Genomic DNA, 20,858 nt, shown 5'->3' on the forward strand with positions numbered 1-20,858 from the left:
TCAGTCGTGTGTCAGTCATGGCGGGTCAGTAATGGTGTTGTACTGTTGTTGTGTGCAGGACGTGATGACGCTGGGCACCGTGGAGGAGCTGATGAGGGGCCTGGCCTCGCAGCTGGCCGAGCGCGAGGACCACGTCCTCTGCTCGGACGTCCGCAACAAGCTCTTCGGCCCGCTGGAGTTCTCGCGACGCGACCTGGGTGAGTCAGCTGACGTGTTCTACTTCACTTGTGTGTTTGAGAGGCTGGGAGAAGGGAGGGACCAGGAGACCCGGGCCTACCAGTCTGGGAGTAACTGGGAGATGGTCTGTGTGTCTGGTGGTAGTGGTGTGAGTACTAATGATAATGGTGGTAATATACATATCTCTCACTCTCAGGACATACTGTAGAAAGTTAGCAAGGGTGATATGTATGTATGTATGTATGTGTGGTACAACCAGCTACGTGTCATGTATGTATGTATGTATAGTACTACCATCTACGTGTCATGTATGTATGTATGGTACAACCATCTACGTGTCATGTATGTATGTATGTATGTGTGGTACAACAAGCTACGTGTCATGTGTGTATGTATGTATGGTACTACCATCTACGTGTCATGTATGTATGTATGGTACAACCATCTACGTGTCATGTATGTATGTATGGTACTACCATCTACGTGTCATGTATTTATGTATGTATGTATGGTACAACCATCTACGTGTCATGTATGTATGTATGGTACTACCATCTACGTGTCATGTATGTATGTATGTATGGTACTACCATCTACGTGTCATGTATGTATGTATGGTACTACCATCTACATGTCATGTATGTATGTATGGTACTACCATCTACGTGTCATGTATGTATGTATGGTACTACCATCTACGTGTCATGTATGTATGTATGGTACAACCATCTACGTGTCATGTACGTATGTATTGTACTACCATCTACGTGTCATGTATGTATGTATGTATGGTACTACCATCTACGTGTCATGTATGTATGTATGGTACTACCATCTATGTGTCATGTATGTATGTATGGTACTATCATCTACGTGTCATGTACGTATGTATGGTACTACCATCTACGTGTCATGTATGTATGTATGGTACTACCATCTACGTGTCATGTATGTATGTATGTATGGTACTACCATCTACGTGTCATGTATGTATGTATATATGGTACTACCATCTACGTGTCATGTATGTATGTATGTATGTATGGTACAACCATCTACGTGTCATGTATGTATGTATGTATGGTACAACCATCTACTTGTCATGTATGTATGGTACTACCATCTACGTGTCATGTATGTATGTATGTATGTATGGTACTACCATCTACGTGTCATGTATGTATGTATGGTACTACCATCTACGTGTCATGTATGTATGTATGTATGTATGGTACTACCATCTACGTGTCATGTATGTATGTATGGTACAACCATCTACGTGTCATGTATGTATGTACGGTACTACCATCTACGTGTCATGTATGTATGTATGGTACTACCATCTACGTGTCATGTATGTATGGTACTACCATCTACGTGTCATGTATGTATGTATGTATGTATGGTACTACCATCTACGTGTCATGTATGTATGTATGTATGTATGTATGGTACTACCATCTACGTGTCATGTATGGTACTACCATCTACGTGTCATGTATGTATGTATGTATGGTACAACCATCTACGTGTCATGTATGTATGTATGGTACAACCATCTACGTGCCATGTATGTATGTACGGTACTACCATCTACGTGTCATGTATGTATGTACGGTACTACCATCTACGTGTCATGTATGTATGTATGGTACTACCATCTACGTGTCATGTATGTATGTATGGTACTACCATCTACGTGTCATGTATGTATGTATGTATGGTACTACCATCTACGTGTCATGTATGTATGCATGTATGGTACTACCATCTACGTGTCATGTATGTATGTATGGTACTATCATCTACGTGTCATGTGTGTATGGTACAACCATCTACGTGTCATGTATGTATGTATGGTACTACCATCTACGTGTCATATATGTATGTATGGTACTACCATCTACGTGTCATGTATGTATGTATGTATGGTACAACCATCTACGTGTCATGTATGTATGTACGGTACTACCATCTACGTGTCATGTATGTATGTATGTATGGTACTATCATCTACGTGTCATGTATGTATGGTACTACCATCTACGTGTCATGTATGTATGTATGTGTGGTACTACCATCTACGTGTCATATATGTATGTATGTATGGTACTACCATCTACGTGTCATGTATGTATGGTACTACCATCTACGTGTCATGTATGTATGTATGGTACAACCATCTACGTGTCATATATGTATATATGGTACTACCATCTACGTGTCATGTATGTGTGCATGGTACTACCATCTACGTGTCATGTATGTATGTATGGTACTACCATCTACGTGTCATGTATGTATGTATGTATGGTACTGCTATCTACGTGTCATGTATGTATGTATGGTACTACCATCTACGTGTCATGTATGTATGTATGGTACTACTATCTACGTGTCATGTATGTATGTATGGTACTACCATCTACGTGTCATGTATGTATGTATGTATGGTACTACCATCTACGTGTCATGTATGTATGATGGTACTACCATCTACGTGTCATGTATGTATGATGGTACTACCATCTACGTGTCATGTATGTATGTATGGTACTACCATCTACGTGTCATGTATGTATGGTAAAACCATCTACGTGTCATGTATGTATGGTACAACCATCTACGTGTCATGTATGTATGTAAGGTACTACCATCTAAGTGTCATGTATGTATGTATGGTACAACCATCTACGTGTCATGTATGTATGGTACAACCATCTACGTGTCATATATGTACGTATGTATGGTACTACCATCTACGTGTCATGTATGTATGTATTGTACTACCATCTACGTTTCATGTATGTATGTATGTATGTATGGTACAACCATCTACGTGTCATGTATGTATGTATGGTATTACCATCTACGTGTAATGTATGTATGGTACAACCATCTACGTGTCATGTATGTATGTATGGTACTACCATCTACGTGTCATGTATGTATGTATGTATGGTACTACCATCTATGTGTCATGTATGTATGTATGGTACTACCATCTACGTGTCATGTATGTATGTATGGTACTACCATCTACGTGTCATGTATTTATGTATGTATGGTACTACCATCTACGTGTCATGTATGTATGTATGGTACTACCATCTACGTTTCATGTATTTATGTATGTATGGTACTACCATCTACGTGTCATGTATGTATGTATGGTACTACCATCTACGTGTCATGTATGTATGTATGGTACTACCATCTACGTGTCATGTATTTATTTATGTATGGTACTACCATCTACGTGTCATGTATGTATGTATGTATGGTACTACCATATACGTGCCATTTATGTATGTGTGGTACTACCATCTACGTGTCACGTATGTATGTATGGTACTACCATCTACGTGTCATGTATTTATGTATGTATGGTACTACCATCTACGTGTCATGTATGTAAGGTACAACCATCTACGTGTCATGTATGTATGTATGTATGGTACAACCATCTACGTGTCATGTATGTATGTATGGTACTACCATCTACGTGTCATGTATGTATGTATGGTACTACCATCTATGTGTCATGTATGTATGTATGGTACTACCATCTACGTGTCATGTATGTATGTATGGTACTACCATCTACGTGTCATGTATGTATGTATGATACTACCATCTACGTGCCATGTATGTATGAATGGTACCACCATCTACGTGCCATGTATGTATGTATGGTGCTACCATCTACGTGTCATGTATGTATGTATGGTACTACCATCTACGTGTCATGTATTTATGTATGTATGGTACTACCATCTACGTGTCATGTATGTATGTATGGTACTACCATCTACGTGCCATGTATGTATGTATGTATGGTACTATCATCTACGTGCCATTTATGTATGTGTGGTACTACCATCTACATTCATGTATGTAAGTGTGGTAATGAGGCCAAGGGGATTCATGGTAGCCAGGAGGTACTGAGGCCAGGGGGTTCATGGTAGCTAGGAGGTAGTGAAGCCAAGGGGATTCATGGTAGCCAGGAGGTACTGAGGCCAGGGGGTTCATGGTAGCCAGAAGGTACTGAGGCCAGGGGGTTCATGGTAGCCAGGAGGTAGTGAGGCCAAGGGGTTCATGGTAGGCAGGAGGTAGAGGCCAGGGGGTTCATGGTAGCCAGGAGTTAGTGAGGCCAGTGGGTTCATGGTAGCTAGGAGGTAGTGAGGCCAGGGGATTCATGGTAGCCGGGAGGTAGTGAGGCCAAGGGGATTCATGGTAGCCAGGAGGTAGAGGCTAAGGGGCTTCATGGTAGCGAGGAGGTAGTGAGGCCATTGGGTTCATGGTAGCCAGGAGGCAGAGGCCAGGGGGTTCATGGTATCCAGGAGGTAGTGAGACCAGGGGGTTCATGGTAGCCTGGAGGTAGTGAGGCCATGGGGTTCATGGTAGCTAGGAGGTAGTGAGGCCAGGGGGGTTCATGGTAGCCAGGAGGTAGTGAGGCCAGGGGGGTCATGGTAGTCAGGAGGTAGTGAGGCCAGGTGGGGGTTCATGGTAGGCAGGAGGTAGAGGCCAGGGGGTTCATGGTAGCCAGGAGGTAGTGAGGCCGGGGGTGTTCATGGTAGCCAGGAGGTAGTGTGACCAGGGGGTTCATGTAGCCAGGAGGTAGTGAGGCCAATGGGGTTCATGGTAGCCAGGAGGTAGTGAGGCCAGGGGGGTTCATGGTAGGCTGGGGGTAGAGGCCAGGGGTCCATGGTAGCCAGGAGGTGGTGAGAGATGACGGGTTCATGGTAGCCAGGAGGTAGTGAGACCAGGGGGTTCATGGTAGCCAGGAGGTAGTGAGGTCACTGGGGTTCATGGTAGCCAGGAGGTAGTGAGACCAGGGGGGCTCATGGTAGCCAGGAGGTAGAGAGGCCAGGAGGGTTCATGGTAGCCAGGAGGTAGAGACCAGGGGGTTCATGGTAGCCAGGAGGTAGTGAGACCAGGGGGGCTCATGGTAGCCAGGAGGTAGTGAGGCCAGGGGGGTTCATGATAGCCACGAGTTAGTGAGGCCAGGGGGGCTCATGGTAGCCAGGAGGTAGAGGCCAATGGGGTTCATGATAGCCAGGAGGTAGAGAGGCCAGGGGGGTTCATGGTAGCTAGGAGGTAGTAAGGCCAATGGGGGTTCATGGTAGCCAGGAGGTAGAGGCCAGAGGGTTCATGGTAGCCAGGATCTAGTGAGGCCAGGGGGGTTCTTGGTAGCCAGGAGGTGGTGAGGCCAGGTGGTTCATGGTAGCCAGGAGGTAGAGGCCAGGGGGTTCATGGTAGCCAGGAGGTAGAGGCCAGAGGGTTCATGGTAGCCAGGATCTAGTGAGGCCAGGGGGGTTCATGGTAGCCAGAAGGTGGTGAGGCCAGGGGGTTCATGGTAGCCAGGAGGTAGAGGCCAGGGGGTTCATGGTAGCCAGGATCTAGTGAGGCAGGGGGGTTCATGGTGGTCAGGAGGTGGTGAGGCCAGGGGATTCATGGTAGCAAGGAGGTAGTGAGGCCAGGGGATTCATGGTAGCAAGGAGGTAGTGAGGCCAGGGGGTTCATGGTAGCCAGGAGGTAGTGAGGCCAGGGGATTCATGGTAGCAAGGAGGTAGTGAGGCCAGGGGGTTCATGGTAGCCACGAGGTAGTGAGGCCAGGGGGGTCATGGTAGTCGGGAGGTAGTAAGGCCAGGGGAGATTCATGGTAGCCAGGAGGTACTGAGGCCGGTGGGTCATGGTAGCCAGGAGGTAGTGAGACCAGGGGGTTCATGGTAGCCAGGAGGTAGTGAGGTCAGGGGGTTCATGGTAGCCAGGAGGTAGTGAGGCCAGGGGGTTTCATTGTATCCAGGAGGTAGTGAGGCCAGGGGGGTCATGGTATCCACGAGACTGTGAAGCAAGGGGGTTTCATGGTAGCCTGGAGGTAGAGGCAATATGGTAGCCAGGAGGTACTGAGGCCTGGGGGGGGGTCATGGTAGCCAGGAGGGCAACGCCAGGTAAGCACCACACAGACGAGCGTATGAGGTCAGGCGACATTGGGGCAGCAGGACCATATAAGACCAGCCTGGTAGCTGGTCTGGCCAGGTCGACCCGTCTGGTCGGGACCAGGAAGGTAGGGGCGGTCGTGTGCTGGTAACCACAGCCTTGCATTACCATTTCCCTGGTTACCTACCGTAATTACCGTGTGTCATTTATGTAGGTGTGGAAGGTTACTCAGTTAAGGAGAGTAATTATGAATATTGAATGTATAATTAATATTTTGTATTAAGTTTAATTGTGTAGTGCAAGAGGTAGTATGTCTTCCTTGGGCCAGACAGTTCACATGATTATTATTATCATTTATTTTCCATAATGTTATCATTGTCCTTTTATCTCAGAGAGATTAACTCTCATTATAATTCTGTATATATGTTATGTACTGAGGAAGAGTGTGTGTGTGTGTTGTGTGTGTGTGTGTGTGTGTGTGTGGCTATAGTGCATGATGTCACGATGAGGCGTCAGGTGAGGGTGTCGTGGTGGTTGTGGCTGCGTCACCATGTGTGTGGTGCAGGTGAGGGAGGGTTGGCATCATGTGCCACACAGGAGGACACCTCCCCTCACCACACCTTCACTGGCGCCTCGATCCTGGCGTCTTCATCACTAACTGATCGCCATGTGTTTGACCGTCAGCTTGTGTGCGATCGCTGGTACATATATTTGTATGCTTTACGTCCTGAGTGTAAGGGTGTTGCGTCCTCTCCTCCTGCAGGGGCGCTGAACATCATGCGCGGGCGGGACAACGGCCTGCCAGACTACAACACTGTGCGCAAGTGCTTCCACCTCCCGCCCGTTGAGACCTGGGAGGACATCAACCCGACCCTGACCAGGGAGAAGCCCGAGCTGATCGCCCACCTCAAACACCTCTACCAACACAACCTCATGAACATCGACCTGTGAGTCTGCCTACCTCAGCCACTCCTGCCACCTGGGGGTCGACCTACCCATCATTCCTGGCCACGTGTACTCTACCTCCCCATCATTCCTGGCCACGTGTACTCTACCTCCCCATCATTCCCGGCCACGTGTACTCTACCTCCCCATCATTCCTGGCCACGTGTACTCTACCTCCCCATCATTCCTGGCCACGTGTACTCTACCTCCCCATCATTCCCGGCCACGTGTACTCTACCTCCCCATCATTCCTGGCCACGTGTACTCTACCTCCCCATTATTCCTGGCCACGTGTACTCTACCTCCCCATCATTCCTGGCCACGTATACTCTGCCTCCCCATCATTCGTGCCACGTGTACTCTACCTCCCCATTATTCCCGGCCACGTGTACTCTACCTCCCCATTATTCCCGGCCACGTGTACTCTACCTCCCCATCATTCCTGGCCACGTGTACTCTACCTCCCCATCATTCCTGGCCACGTGTACTCTACCTCCCCATCATTCCTGGCCACGTGTACTCTACCTCCCCATCATTCCTGGCCACGTGTACTCTACCTCCCCATCATTCCTGGCCACGTGTACTCTACCTCCCCATCATTCCTGGCCACGTGTACTCTACCTCCCCATCATTCCTGGCCACGTGTACTCTACCTCCCCATCATTCCTGGCCACGTGTACTCTACCTCCCCATCATTCCTGGCCACGTATACTCTATCACCCCATTATTCCTGGCCACAATGTTCACCTGTGTTACGTTATCTAATAATTCATATTTGTATCTTTCATTGACACACCAGAGCAGATCTTCCTTCACCTGTGTCTCACACACACACACACACACACACACACACACACACACACACACACACACACACACACTGCTAACCCTGAGGTAGATGGGGCCCGCCCGGGGTCGGACCCGCATGGCTTCGTATCCCGGGCGTGGCAGTCGGCTCAATGACAATCCCAACTGTTCACCCTTTCTCGGCGCTGGTTGATACAGTAGGTACTTGTCTTAAGATGTGTGTGTGTGTGTGTGTGTGTGTGTGATTGGCCTGTGAGTTGCATCGTTCCTCATCTTCGGCCAGAGTCGCACATCAAGAGAACAGTACAGACCTTCTGTCTGCTGGCAAATATTACGATGACATTCAAGTATATGGACAAGGAACTGTTCAGCTGACTGTTCCACGCCTTATGTTAGCCCAAGACTTGGATGTGTTTCTCTCATTTGGTCGTCCATACTGAAATGCGAAGAACTGATCGAGAAGGTCCAGAGGAGGGCGACAAAGATGGTATCAGAAGTGTGAGCCGAGTCACAGGAGAAAAAAAAAGTGGCCTTGATTTTGTCTATCACGGAGGAGAGAAGAGTGAGGGTTGACTTGATCATAGCCTTTTTTACGTTTTTAAAAGCATGTTGATGAAGAAGACAGTCGGTAATTCTTCGAAAGATGTGGGAAGAAGCAGATGACACGGTATGAAGCTAGATGATAAACTTGCTATAATAGATGTGGAGTATTTTGCTAGTAGGAGTGCTAGCAGAGATGGGGGTCTCCGCCAGGGTGGAACTTCTTCCCCGTACAGAACAGATAGGTAATTTCACTCACCGTAGCCTCCCAGCGAGGGAGATGATTAGCCAGCCCTCCTGGTCGTCGGCCTCGTCCAGTAATTAGTGAGGTATCCTCGTAACCTCAATAATCAGCTGCTTCATCTAATTAGTATTCATGATTGCTTCTGTGTTACTCCAAATTACCTCATCAGCTGCTCCCTACGCTGTAGTGTTAACATCTGTTTGACCTCATTTCATCTATGTGACCTCATTTCTTTTACTAGTATTTAAAACCAATGATATCTTTGTTATTCTGTTACCTAGATTATACTACAGATAATAATGAGTCTGCTCTGGGACCACAACATACTGTGCGTGTGTTGGTGGGTGTGGAATATTATGTGATGGTGTTGGTCGTTGCTCACCAGCGAACCCTCGTAAGGATATTACGAGTTGATTAACTTCCTTATCATGACCTACGTGGAATGGACGTGGCACCAGATGAAACCAGGGGCGGCTGCAGTGAGTCTCAAGTTGGCAGAGAGGAGGCCACGGTCCTGTGTGCACTACCAGGCGTGAGGGAGGAGTCGGTCAGTAGTGGCAAGGATGGGTATGTTTGACGGCACAGTTGTTCCGACGGTGTTATGATGATGTGAGTCTTGGGCCAGGGACTCACGAGGAAGGAACAGGGTGGATGTGTTTGAGCTGAAGTTCCTGAAGACTGTACGTGATGCTGAAGTGGTCTGATCGCGTAGCAATGACAGACAGACCGTGTGATAGTGTTTGCCGTCTGGTTGAGTGCTAGACAGGGTTTGTTCACCTGGATTAGACATAAGGAGAGGATGGGCGAGAAAAGGAGTAACATCAAGGGGGATGTACATGTCCGAAGGGGAGAAAGGAAGTGGATAAACCGAGAACAAGATGAAAGGATGAGGTTTAGGAGGCTTTGGGGTATCGAGACTAGAACATTCAGGAGTGTGAGAGGCATGCACGGGATAGAATGAACTGAGTTGTCGTAAATAGGGGGAGAGGGGGAAGTCATACTATCACTAGGCTTAACCAGGGTATATGAAGAGGTTACGACACAGCAGTATTCACTACAGGGCTTCCACCTACCTCTCCTGCGGCCCAGAGAGGAAAAATAGTATTTAGATATTGAAAGTATTAATTGTAAGTGTAAGAAAAAATACTCATGATTATCGAAGTGCGACCTAGAAAATATAGTGTAAGATTCTCTGTGTTTATGTTCATTCTAAGTGCGCCCTGATCGCAGCAGTCATCAGTTGCCCCAATCGGCATTAACAATTGTTCTAGTTCATACATCACTGGGTTAGTCTGAGGGACTTGGCTGTTGATGGTGGGCTCTGGTCTCTGTTCATTATGTACGAGACACAATGTGTGTGCAAACGAGGCCATTGTTCGTCCGTTCCTGATGCTGCCTCGCAGTCAGGTAAGGTAGGGAGGCGAAGAAAAAGTCGGACTGGGCTATCGTTAGTGATGGTGTCCACATGTTAAGGATTTTTCTCTTGGTAGCGACCAGTATTAATATATATATATATATATATATATATATATATATATATATATATATATATATATGCAACCAGATGCTACTACTGCATTGGTTAAAAGTTTATAAAAACACTGAATCGCCCGCTAGCATTCGTGGCCTGAAAAGTTCGGCAGTTGTTTTCTACTGATCGCTCAGAGATTTACTTTTTTCCTCCTTTTACAATTTTCTTCGTCTTTTACTTCTTATTTTTATTAGTTTCTTTAGTTAAATAGTTTGGGATATGAGGTGTTCAAGAGCACGGGCAGAGAAATCCACCCTAGAGGTAATCTATCACAGTTTACAGAACAATTTTTTGATATTTGACGCGCTGGTTTCGGTTGCTCAACCGACCAAACATGGCACAGTTTTCGTGGCCTTGCACTAGTTGTTGTCGTTTCGTCATCTGACTCCTGGTGAAATTACTTGAAAACTACGTGTATCGTGTGTGTGTTGCTGGAGGGGCATCAGTTATGTGGGATCAGGAGGTTCCTTGCTGCGGCCGGTGACGTGTGGAAGGAATAGGGGAGGGAAGGGCAGGGTGAGGGGTGGAAGGCACAGGGAAGGGCACGGGAGGGCGGGGCTCACCCGCCTCCTCAACGGTCAACACCACCACCCGTGGGGCGACGGTGACTTGCGCTTGTTACCGGGCGTTTGAGGATCGTTTTTCATTTGTTAATCTCGGGCGGCCAACACCAGGTATGGTCCTCAGACCTTCTGCATAACAGAGGTTGTCTTGTAGAAAACCATTTGGTTGAGTTACCACAAGTAGGAATTATAGCAAAATTTTAAACTTTTGTCTTTGAACAACTTAGTTTGATGACATGGTGTCTCATCATTTACAGTCAGTACTACATTGTTCTGGTTGTTTACTAAGTTCATAAGGTCATAGATTGTTCCATCAGAAGTCCATATACGGGTAGGGATGGCATTCTGTCCTCACTCGGAAAATTGCTGATATGGAAATCCAATTAAGTAGATAAATTTTTTTTTCCATCCTCCCAAGTTCTGGTGGTGTGACAGTGGCTGCGTCATGACCCTCCAGGTCCTTAGGGCAGTACGTGGGAGAGCTGGATAACGGGACACATGTTTAGTTATGACTAGGTTGTCTGCTGGAAGATGGTGATGATGGTGGTAGGATCGTAATACTCGTTCATCATGACAGTTGCAGACGGGAGGGTTAAGGCTACTCCTCCCTCGCCCACCGACTCCCTCAGTCACATCAGGCCGGCTGGGAAATTACGATGGAATTCCAGGTAGTCCTTAGAGGGAGCTTACTGACGTGGGAAGGAAAATTGGAAACAAGTCTAATGTAATTTCGCCTGACGAAGGCTGTAAGGAGGAAATTATTTTGCATCTTGTAAATTAAATAAAAGTTGCTATACGTACAGTTTATGGCATTCGTGAAGAAGTTTATTAACGTCATTAATGTATTTGTTTATGCTTGATATAAATTTGTTGATTAGTCTTGCCAAGCCTTTGACAGACTGTGGTCGAAGTCTTATATAACAAATACACCTCCTTCCTTTTAACTTCATACACCGTTATTCCTGGTCATTGTATCAGTATTTGACGTGAAGAAATTGCCGTGAGTTTTATTGTCGAAAGAATTAAGTAATATAAAAACTTTTACTGGTTTTCTTCGGAGTCTGCACTTATTTTGTAGAGAAAATAACTTCAGTCTTTCTTCAGGTTTGGTTACGAGCGATGGAATTTAGTTTTGTTGCATTTCTTTGTGTTGATTCTAGTTTTCTCGTCTTTGATCAAGTTTGGTGGCCAGAAGTGAACAGTATATCTGGATGTGGTCTGACAAGGACCGTGAAAAGAGTGAATATTTTGTCTTTCATTTTATAGTTTGCAGTTATGAGACAATATTTTCTCTTATTAAAGTTAAGCATTCCTTTCAAAGCAGTATGTCATTATTTCTCCAAATTGTTTTTCATCTCATGCTTCTAATAATCACTTGCCAAACATTTAATATTCGTGTTTACCAGTTCGATGCGTGTCTGATACCACTGCATCAGGTTGTCTCAATCTCCCAAGATAATCAAAAGTCTTCCTCTTTGTTTCGATAACTGGTGCAGATGTGTGGTGCCCCCGTTTCTTGAACTAAGGCAGGTTGGCTGTTTTCCTGATACATTAATGTCACTCGTTTTCTGTCAGCGAGTCAGCCGGGACCCGCGCGCGCGTTTTTCTTAGGTTGAGATTTAATTTCACCTGGCAGCCTTTTGATGCCGATTGCTATGGTCGTCTGCAACACAATGACGGATTTTCAAAGGAGGAGTGATTGGCTTCACATGGTTAGAATCGAAGTGTTGTTGTTGTTGTTGTTGAGAATTACTGATCACAATGGGGGGTTAGGGTGAGCGGAGGCGACGGTGAGGGTGGCCGCTATTGTCGTTGGCCCTGAGAGGCGGCGCGGCGCTCGTCAGGGGCTCCGGGCCCGCCCCACAGACACAGTTGCCGGGCTATTGACAGCGACCTCGGAGTTGTGTTGCGTCACCTTCTCTGACGTCACGTTAAACTTTCCCGCCCGCCCTCCCGCCCTCCTGGCTAGCTAGGCTAGGCTAGCGGGTCTTCACGCGCGCCGCCCGGGATACACCTATATTTACGTGCTAGTCTTTATCCCGCGCGAGGAATGTGAACGTGGCGGGGAATTAGCTTCAGTCTGTCCCCTGGTGTGCATACGTCAGTTTTCTGTACATCGATCGTCAAATTATAAATGTTAGATTAAGTTGGTTTAGGTTAGGTTTTGTTAACATTTGATGGTTTGTTCTAAATTTTTATTTTTCAATATTATTACCGTTGCAAGCAGATGGCGAGGCCTTCACGTGCACTGTAGCAGAAATGGATTAAACACAACATATTATGACAGATATTCATATACAGTTTATTATGATTATGTATATCATGAATACTTATATGCAACATATCTTGATTACAAATATACTTTATATATATATATATATATATATATATATATATATATATATATATATATATATATATATATATATATTATGGTTTCGGTGCATAACACATGACAGCTAGAGACAGTGTGAACGAATGTGGCCTTTGTTTTTTCCTAGCCCTACCTCGCGCGCACACGGGGGAGGGTTTGCCATTTCCATTTCATGTGTGGCGAGATGGCGACAGAAATAGATGAAGGCAGCATGTATGAATATGTACTTATGTATATATGTATATGTATGCGTATGTTGAAATGTATAGGTATGTATATGTGTGTGTGTGGGCGTTTATATACATGTGGATGTGGGTGGGTTGGGCCATTCTTTCGTTTGTTTCCTTGCGCTACCTCGATAACGCGGGAGACACTGACGAAGTATATATATATATATATATATATATATATATATATATATATATATATATATATATATATATAATTACTTTTTATGAATACGTATTTCCTATAGATATTGCTGAAAGTTAAACAGAGGGCGTGAGCGATAAGGATGACCTGCCTGAACGAATGGCTTTATCATTTCCTCCGTCACAAAGTGGTACATCATCTGTGTTGTACATTGTTGCAGTGTTCAGGATAAGCTGGTGTGGGTGGGAAGGTGTTGCCTAGTGTCGCTGTCAGGTTGCTCACCAAGTTTTCCTCTTGACACATATCGTGATGTAATGTGTTGGGCACGGGTCAGGCGGACGCTTTCCTACACCCAGGGTGTGTGTGTGTGTTGTAGTGTATAATGCCTGCCGTTAATTAGAGATTATTAAAGCCAGAATTCATATCTTGTATCAGATCACGAAATATTTGACGCCCAGATTTTCTCTATAGTTTGTATTATTACAGATAGTGTAGAGTTCAAGTCTCTTGGCATTTTATTGGTACGTGTGTTTACGCAGGCCCTGCTCGTGGGTTGGTCAGTCTGTAAAATGCTCGGGTATACATCTGTAGATGTTATCTGTTGCCATTTAGGTTTACTTTAATGGTACCTGGACGTTAGTATATAATATATATATATATATATATATATAAATTATATGGGAGGCTATTGATTGAGAGGGTGAAGGCATGTACAGAGCATCAGATTGGGGAAGAGCAGTGTGGTTTCAGAAGTGGTAGAGGATGTGTGGATCAGGTGTTTGCTTTGAAGAATGTATGTGAGAAATACTTAGAAAAGCAAATGGATTTGTATGTAGCATTTATGGATCTGGAGAAGGCATATGATAGAGTTGATAGAGATGCTCTGTGGAAGGTATTAAGAATATATGGTGTGGGAGGCAAGTTGTTAGAAGCAGTGAAGAGTTTTTATCGAGGATGTAAGGCATGTGTACGTGTAGGAAGAGAGGAAAGTGATTGGTACTCAGTGAATGTAGGTTTGCGGCAGGGGTGTGTGATGTCTCCATGGTTGTTTAATTTGTTTATGGATGGGGTTGTTAGGGAGGTGAATGCAAGAGTTTTGGAAAGAGGGGCAAGTATGAAGTCTGTTGTGGATGAGAGAGCTTGGGAAGTGAGTCAGTTGTTGTTCGCTGATGATACAGCGCTGGTGGCTGATTCATGTGAGAAACTGCGGAAGCTGGTGACTGAGTTTGGTAAAGTGTGTGAAAGAAGAAAGTTAAGAATGAATGTGAATAAGAGCAAGGTTATTAGGTATAGTAGGGTTGAGGGTCAAGTCAATTGGGAGGTAAGTTTGAATGGAGAAAAACTGGAGGAAGTAAAGTGTTTTAGATATCTGGGAGTGGATCTGGCGGCGGATGGAACCATGGAAGCGGAAGTGTATCATAGGGTGGGGGAGGGGGCGAAAATCCTGGGAGCATTGAAGAATGTGTGGAAGTCGAGAACATTATCTTGGAAAGCAAAAATGGGTATGTTTGAAGGAATAGTGGTTCCAACAGTGTTGTATGGTTGCGAGGCGTGGGCTATGGATAGAGTTGTGCGCAGGAGGGTGGATGTGCTGGAAATGAGTTGTTTGAGGATAATGTGTGGTGCGAGGTGGTTTGATCGAGTAAGCAATGTAAGGGTAAGAGAGATGTGTGGAAATAAAAAGAGCGTGGTTGAGAGAGCAGAAGAGGGTGTTTTGAAATGGTTTGGGCACATGGAGAGAATGAGTGAGGAAAGATTGACCAAGAGGATATATGTGTCGGAGGTGGAGGGAACGAGGAGAAGTGGGAGACCAAATTGGAGATGGAAAGATGGAGTGAAAAAGATTTTGAGTGATCGGGGCCTGAACATGCAGGAGGGTGAAAGGCGGGCAAGGAATAGAGTGAATTGGATCGATGTGGTATACCGGGGTTGACGTGCTGTCAGTGGATTGAATCAGGGCATGTGAAGCGTCTAGGGTAAACCATGGAAAGTTGTGTGGGGCCTGGATGTGGAAAGGGAGCTGTGGTTTCGGGCATTATTGCATGACATCTGGAGACTGAGTGTGAACGAATGGGGCCTTTGTTATCTTTTCCTAGCGCTACCTCGCACACATGAGGAGGGAGGGGGATGGTATTCCATGTGTGGCGAGGTGGCGATGGGAATGAATAAGGGCAGACAGTGTGAATTGTGTGCATGGGTATATATGTATGTGTCTGTGTGTGTATATATATGTGTACATTGAGATGTATAGGTATGTATATTTGCGTGTGTGGACGCGTGTGTATATACATGTGTATGGGGGTGGGTTGGGCCATTTCTTTCTTCTGTTTCCTTGCGCTGCCTCGCAAATGCGGGAGACAGCGACAAAGCAAAATAGATATAAATAAATATATATACACACACACACACACACAAACACACACACACACACACACACACACACACACACACACACACACATAATTTTAGCTCCCATGTTCTTGGCTTGCGAGACAGAGTAGCCAGGTTGGGAGCAGTGTTTCCCACTAGCTGTAGGAGTCGTGGACGAAGTCAGTGTGTGACGGGTGCCACCGTCGAGGCAGCTGGGCCACAGTACCGCGGCCGGATCTTGGCAGCTTCCTCCTGCCGTACTGATGGTGTCATGAGGTACACATGACACATACTTACCATTCTCATGACCAGACCTTGAGGTAACTTGGGGCTGAAATAACGCGTTCAGACGCACGGAAGAAACTCTGTGTTGACTGGTTTGTTTGGCTAAGTAAACGCTTTGGTCGGTAACTGAGGGGGACATGGCCTCTCTTGACTGACGAAGGAGGAGGGCGGTTAAGGGGCATCATGGACCTCTGGCTGGAGCTAGTGTTGGCAGTCCTGTAGGAGGGGATCTAGACCCCTCCGTCAGGTTAGCCAGTGACGAGCCCGAGGATGCCTCCCCGCCTCCCGCAGGAGGACCTGCCTTCGTGCACGACACCATCACTAGGGAAGTGTCCTGTAGGTCCTGACCCCCAGGTGCCGCATCTGGTGTTGTGGAGGCCTTTAGTGGAGAGGGTCATGGACAGTTGTCTATCAGTGCTTCTGTCATGTGTGTTGGTCTTATAGTGTCGTGTTGGTATGATCTTATAGTGACAGGTGGATTGGCCTCGTTGTCATGTGGAGTGGTCTTGTAGTGTCATGTGGAGTGGCCTCATAGTGACATGTGTAGTTCTTATATTGTCATGTGGAGTGGTCTCATCTTGTCATGTGGAATGGCCTTATAGTGTCATGTGGAGTTGTCATATATTGACATGTGGAGTGGCCTTATAGTGACATGTGGAGTGGAAATACTCGTCCACACGTATAATCATCTGTTCATGTTTGGTTACAGACACACCAGTACCCATGAGGGGAGCCAGGCAGGTGGTGTGTGCATGTGGTGTGATGCAGCCGTCATGCACAGCCATCATTGCTAGCAGCAGCCAGCCATGCTCGCTGACAGACTGCATGTGGAATTTGGCTCATGAATCTTCATAATGACAGCATTGTACCTCGCGTCGACTTAATTTCTCTCTCTCTCTCTCTCTCTCTCTCTCTCTCTCTCTCTCTCTCTCTCTCTGTAACAGCATCTGTGTAGGGTCTGACTTAACCAAGATAGCTTTTATCATTATTTTTTTTTCCTTCACGTCGAAGCACCAGAGAAAGCTGAGTTTTCACAAAGCTGTAAAGTACAAGACAGACGTATGCTTTGTCATGGTGTTTGTGTGTGTGTGTGTGTGTGTGTGTGTGTGTGTGGTTCAGCTTTCGACTCCCTCCTCTTGCACGACCAGCTGTTCCCTGAGTATCAGGAGCAGGTGATCACGACTCCCACGTACACACGGCACAGACACTATCGTCCAGGATGGGCTCGATGATTTTCGAAATGATCACTGCGACTCTGGTTGTTTCTGTAGGGTTAGTCAAGGTGAATGTGAGTATAATTTACCAGTAAATATGGCAGCCTCGCTTTATTGTTATTTACGTCGAAATATGAAATGATTGGAACATTTATGACGGCAAATGACATGAAATGTCGGCTGGAATCGCTGTATTACGATATCATGAGAGTAGCGACCACTAATGAGAGGCCAGACCAGAGGGCATTTCTCAGTATCCTTCGTCCATTGTATCACATTGTTTCGCACGAAAATTGGTGAGGTAATTTTTTCTCCCGTGTGTACATACAGTCGGTCCTCACCTTCCAGGCACACAACACAGAGCGGCTGACGACAGCGGCTGGTACCGCTCTCTTGCCTGATGCACAGGTGGCAGGTCCACCTCACCTGCGTCCAGCAGCCCCTCCGCCCGCCACACACTGCCAGCCTTCCTCTCCTTCTCATTACTGGCCACCAGGAACACACCAGTGAGTGTGGCAACGTCATACATCCCCGACATACACACCCTCACACACCACCACAGTAAACCCTCTCACGGCTACAACCTCCAGCACACGAAAACTTCACAGTACTCGTGTAAGACTTCGGGGTCACGCTCTCCACCTGAAATGTTGCAAACAGTTTTTTGTAGCCTCTCTCTCTCTCTCTCTCTCTCTCTCTCTCTCTCTCTCTCTCTCTCTCTCTCTCTCTCTCTCTCTCTCTCTCATATACACGGGCCTCCGTGGTGTACTGGTTAGCGTTACCTCCTCGGGTGTAAGGGAACAAGGAACGAGTATGGCTGAAATGGAGGACCAGAGGAACGCTGAAGGTGAGTGGAGGAGGTGAGCTGGGGTTGAGAGCGACAGAAGACTTCTGTTGTGGCGCAGACATTGTGTTGTGGATGAACCATAACATCAGTTGTGTCATGTTGTAGTGCTACATGTATGATGTCAGGGTGTTGTGGTTTTAGGGGTCGTCTGCCTATGGAGGACCTTCGTGTCGTGATGTGCTCGAGCGCCTATTCAATGGCTGTTGTAAGCCAAGGTTGCGCCACTTCCAGTAGCAGAGAAATGTGTACTCCTCTGGAGTGAGAGGTTCTTTGACGAGTCTGTATTTCCCAGTACTGGAGCCTCGACAAAGGTCGCTTTTTACCTGCCTTGTAACCTCATGCGGCCGAGTCCGATAACACACACACACACACACACACACACACACACACACACACACAAGCATATATCATAAAAAAAATTGCGCGTGATTCAGACGATATGAAGGTCACTGTCAGGAAAATGTTTCATGTTTCTGATGAGATGTATATATATATATATATATATATATATATATATATATATATATATATATATATATATATAATTTTTTTCATACATATTCGTCATTTCCTGCGCTAGTGAGGTAGCGTTAAGAACAGAGGACTGAGCCTTAGAGGGAATATCCTCACTTGGCCCCCTTCTCTGTTCTTTCTTTTGGGAAATTAAAGAAACACCGAGGAAGATGTGGCGTCATTTTCCTCGTTCCTTGAGCATCGTTGTATATCACGTTGTAGGTTAACTGCAGGTGTGGCCTCCTCACTACACATGCACACCACATGAGAGGGAAGACGTCAACATGCCACCAGCAGCTGCCACCGAGGCTGCTTGTGGTAGTGGAGGGAGGAGTTGAGATGCATATATTGTGTTGCAGGATCAAATGAGCCAACGGAAATCCTTTATACTTGCAGACGCACGGATAATCTCCCTCGCAGTCTGGAGCATTTGACAAGTGTGGATGTAATCGTGACTGTGGTGTTAGTGTCTGGTAGTCGAAATGGTAAATCGATCCTTATATTAAGTTTAAGGATCAAAAAAGAAATACGTGATTAGAGATAAAGCGTTTGACCACGAGTCTGTATCCATGATGACCGACAACAGACTGGTGTAGTCTACGTCACCTGCTTGGCTCAAGATCATCAAAGCCTCGGATGAGTTTGGAATGCCGTCCGTCAGATCGCCTCTCAACCTTCACTTTCCAAGGGTGAGGAGGTGCACGTCTTGTGGATGGCCTCCCGAGGATTACTGTCCCGTCTGAGGTGAGGGAATGGTCAGCTCTCGGTGCTGTTCGTCAGCTGATCTGTGTCAGTAGAGCGACCAAAGCTGAACACAATACTCCGGGTAAGGACGCCTCGCTGGATGGTGAAGTGTGAAGGTTAATTTCTTATGACGAGAATCGCAATGCCTAACCTGTGAGGACAAGACATTTCATGATCATTTTGTTTTCTCGCAGCGTCTGTGCACGATGCTGGCTTAGCTTTACGTCATCAGAGAATACTATTCTATTGCTTTTCTTCTCTTCGTTTATCTTTTGTAGTAAAACCCCACACTGTGGCATGTCATTTTCGACCTTGCCTGCCCATACGTGAAACATGACAGTTACTGTAGCTGAAATTCATTCATCACTCGAGTCCAGTCCATTAAGTTTGCCTGTGTCACCTTCTGGCTGGAGGGGTTCACTTTCTTGACTTATTATGTCTAGGGTCATTTGCATAGTATGATAAAACACAGCCCATTATAACCAGTGTCATTAGTGTATATCATATTCGGTGTCGTTAGTGTATATCATATGATTAGTGTCATTAGTGTATATCATAATTAGTGTAAATCAGTGTATATTATATTATGATTAGTGTCATTAGTGTATATCATAATTAGTGTAAATTAGTGTATATCATATAATTAGTGTCATCAGTGTATATCATATAATTAGTGTCATCAGCGTATATCATATAATTAGCATCATTAGTGTATATCATATAATTAGCATCATTAGTGTATATCATATTATAATTAGTGTCATTAGTGTATATCATATACATAATCTTGAACGTGAATGTCATAATGTTACTAAAGGTTCTACTCCACTAGCGCCTGGACTGGATCTAAACAGAAAACGTGGTGTGTATTAAGTGGTGAATGCATATGGAAAAAAAGAAGTTTAGTTGTTTTTTTTCTTTACCTTGGCTTCATTGTTTGGCACTAAGTAGCTGCTGTTCAGGCGTAATGGACCAATTGACTTGGTAATGGCTGTCTTTCATCAAACACGATGATGTAATTCTTTTGGATTTCTTTTTCTGTTTTCAGTAATGATCGCTTCATACTGACGGGTTTTTTTTATGTTGGCTCGTATATTTTTCTTTTAGTTTTTGCTCTGCAAATTTATATACTTCACGTATCATGTTGGTTATTGGTATCAAGCGTTGGCTGTGCGTGAGGTTTTATAATTTCAGTGTTCCAACATTTTATGGTTTAATTCTGGAAAAAAAAATGATTGTCTGCTACGCATTGGCAGGTAAGTCCGCTCTACTGCTGCGAATGTCTTACTGGAGCATCTTCCAAAGCTTCGTCCATATCGTGTTCCTTGATGATAACCATCCTGCCTGACCCTGGTCAGATCATTACGATATAGAAGGTGAGACTTCGTC

At 45.5% G+C, this 20,858-nt stretch overlaps 1 protein-coding gene across 2 annotated transcripts in view; it reads left to right on the forward strand.

Moving 5' to 3' along the window:
* Positions 1-20,858, forward strand: part of Duox (dual oxidase) — a 489,286-nt gene that overhangs the window by 403,951 nt on the left and 64,477 nt on the right. For both annotated transcript variants that reach the window (XM_071669735.1, XM_071669734.1), the window contains exons 9-10: positions 59-197; positions 6,884-7,067. In XM_071669735.1, the coding sequence (XP_071525836.1) occupies positions 59-197; positions 6,884-7,067 (323 nt within the window). The remainder of the gene's footprint in view (positions 1-58; positions 198-6,883; positions 7,068-20,858) is intronic.

Source organism: Panulirus ornatus, chromosome 14, assembly GCF_036320965.1.
Source record: "Panulirus ornatus isolate Po-2019 chromosome 14, ASM3632096v1, whole genome shotgun sequence".
Taxonomy (NCBI): Eukaryota; Metazoa; Arthropoda; class Malacostraca; order Decapoda; family Palinuridae; genus Panulirus; species Panulirus ornatus.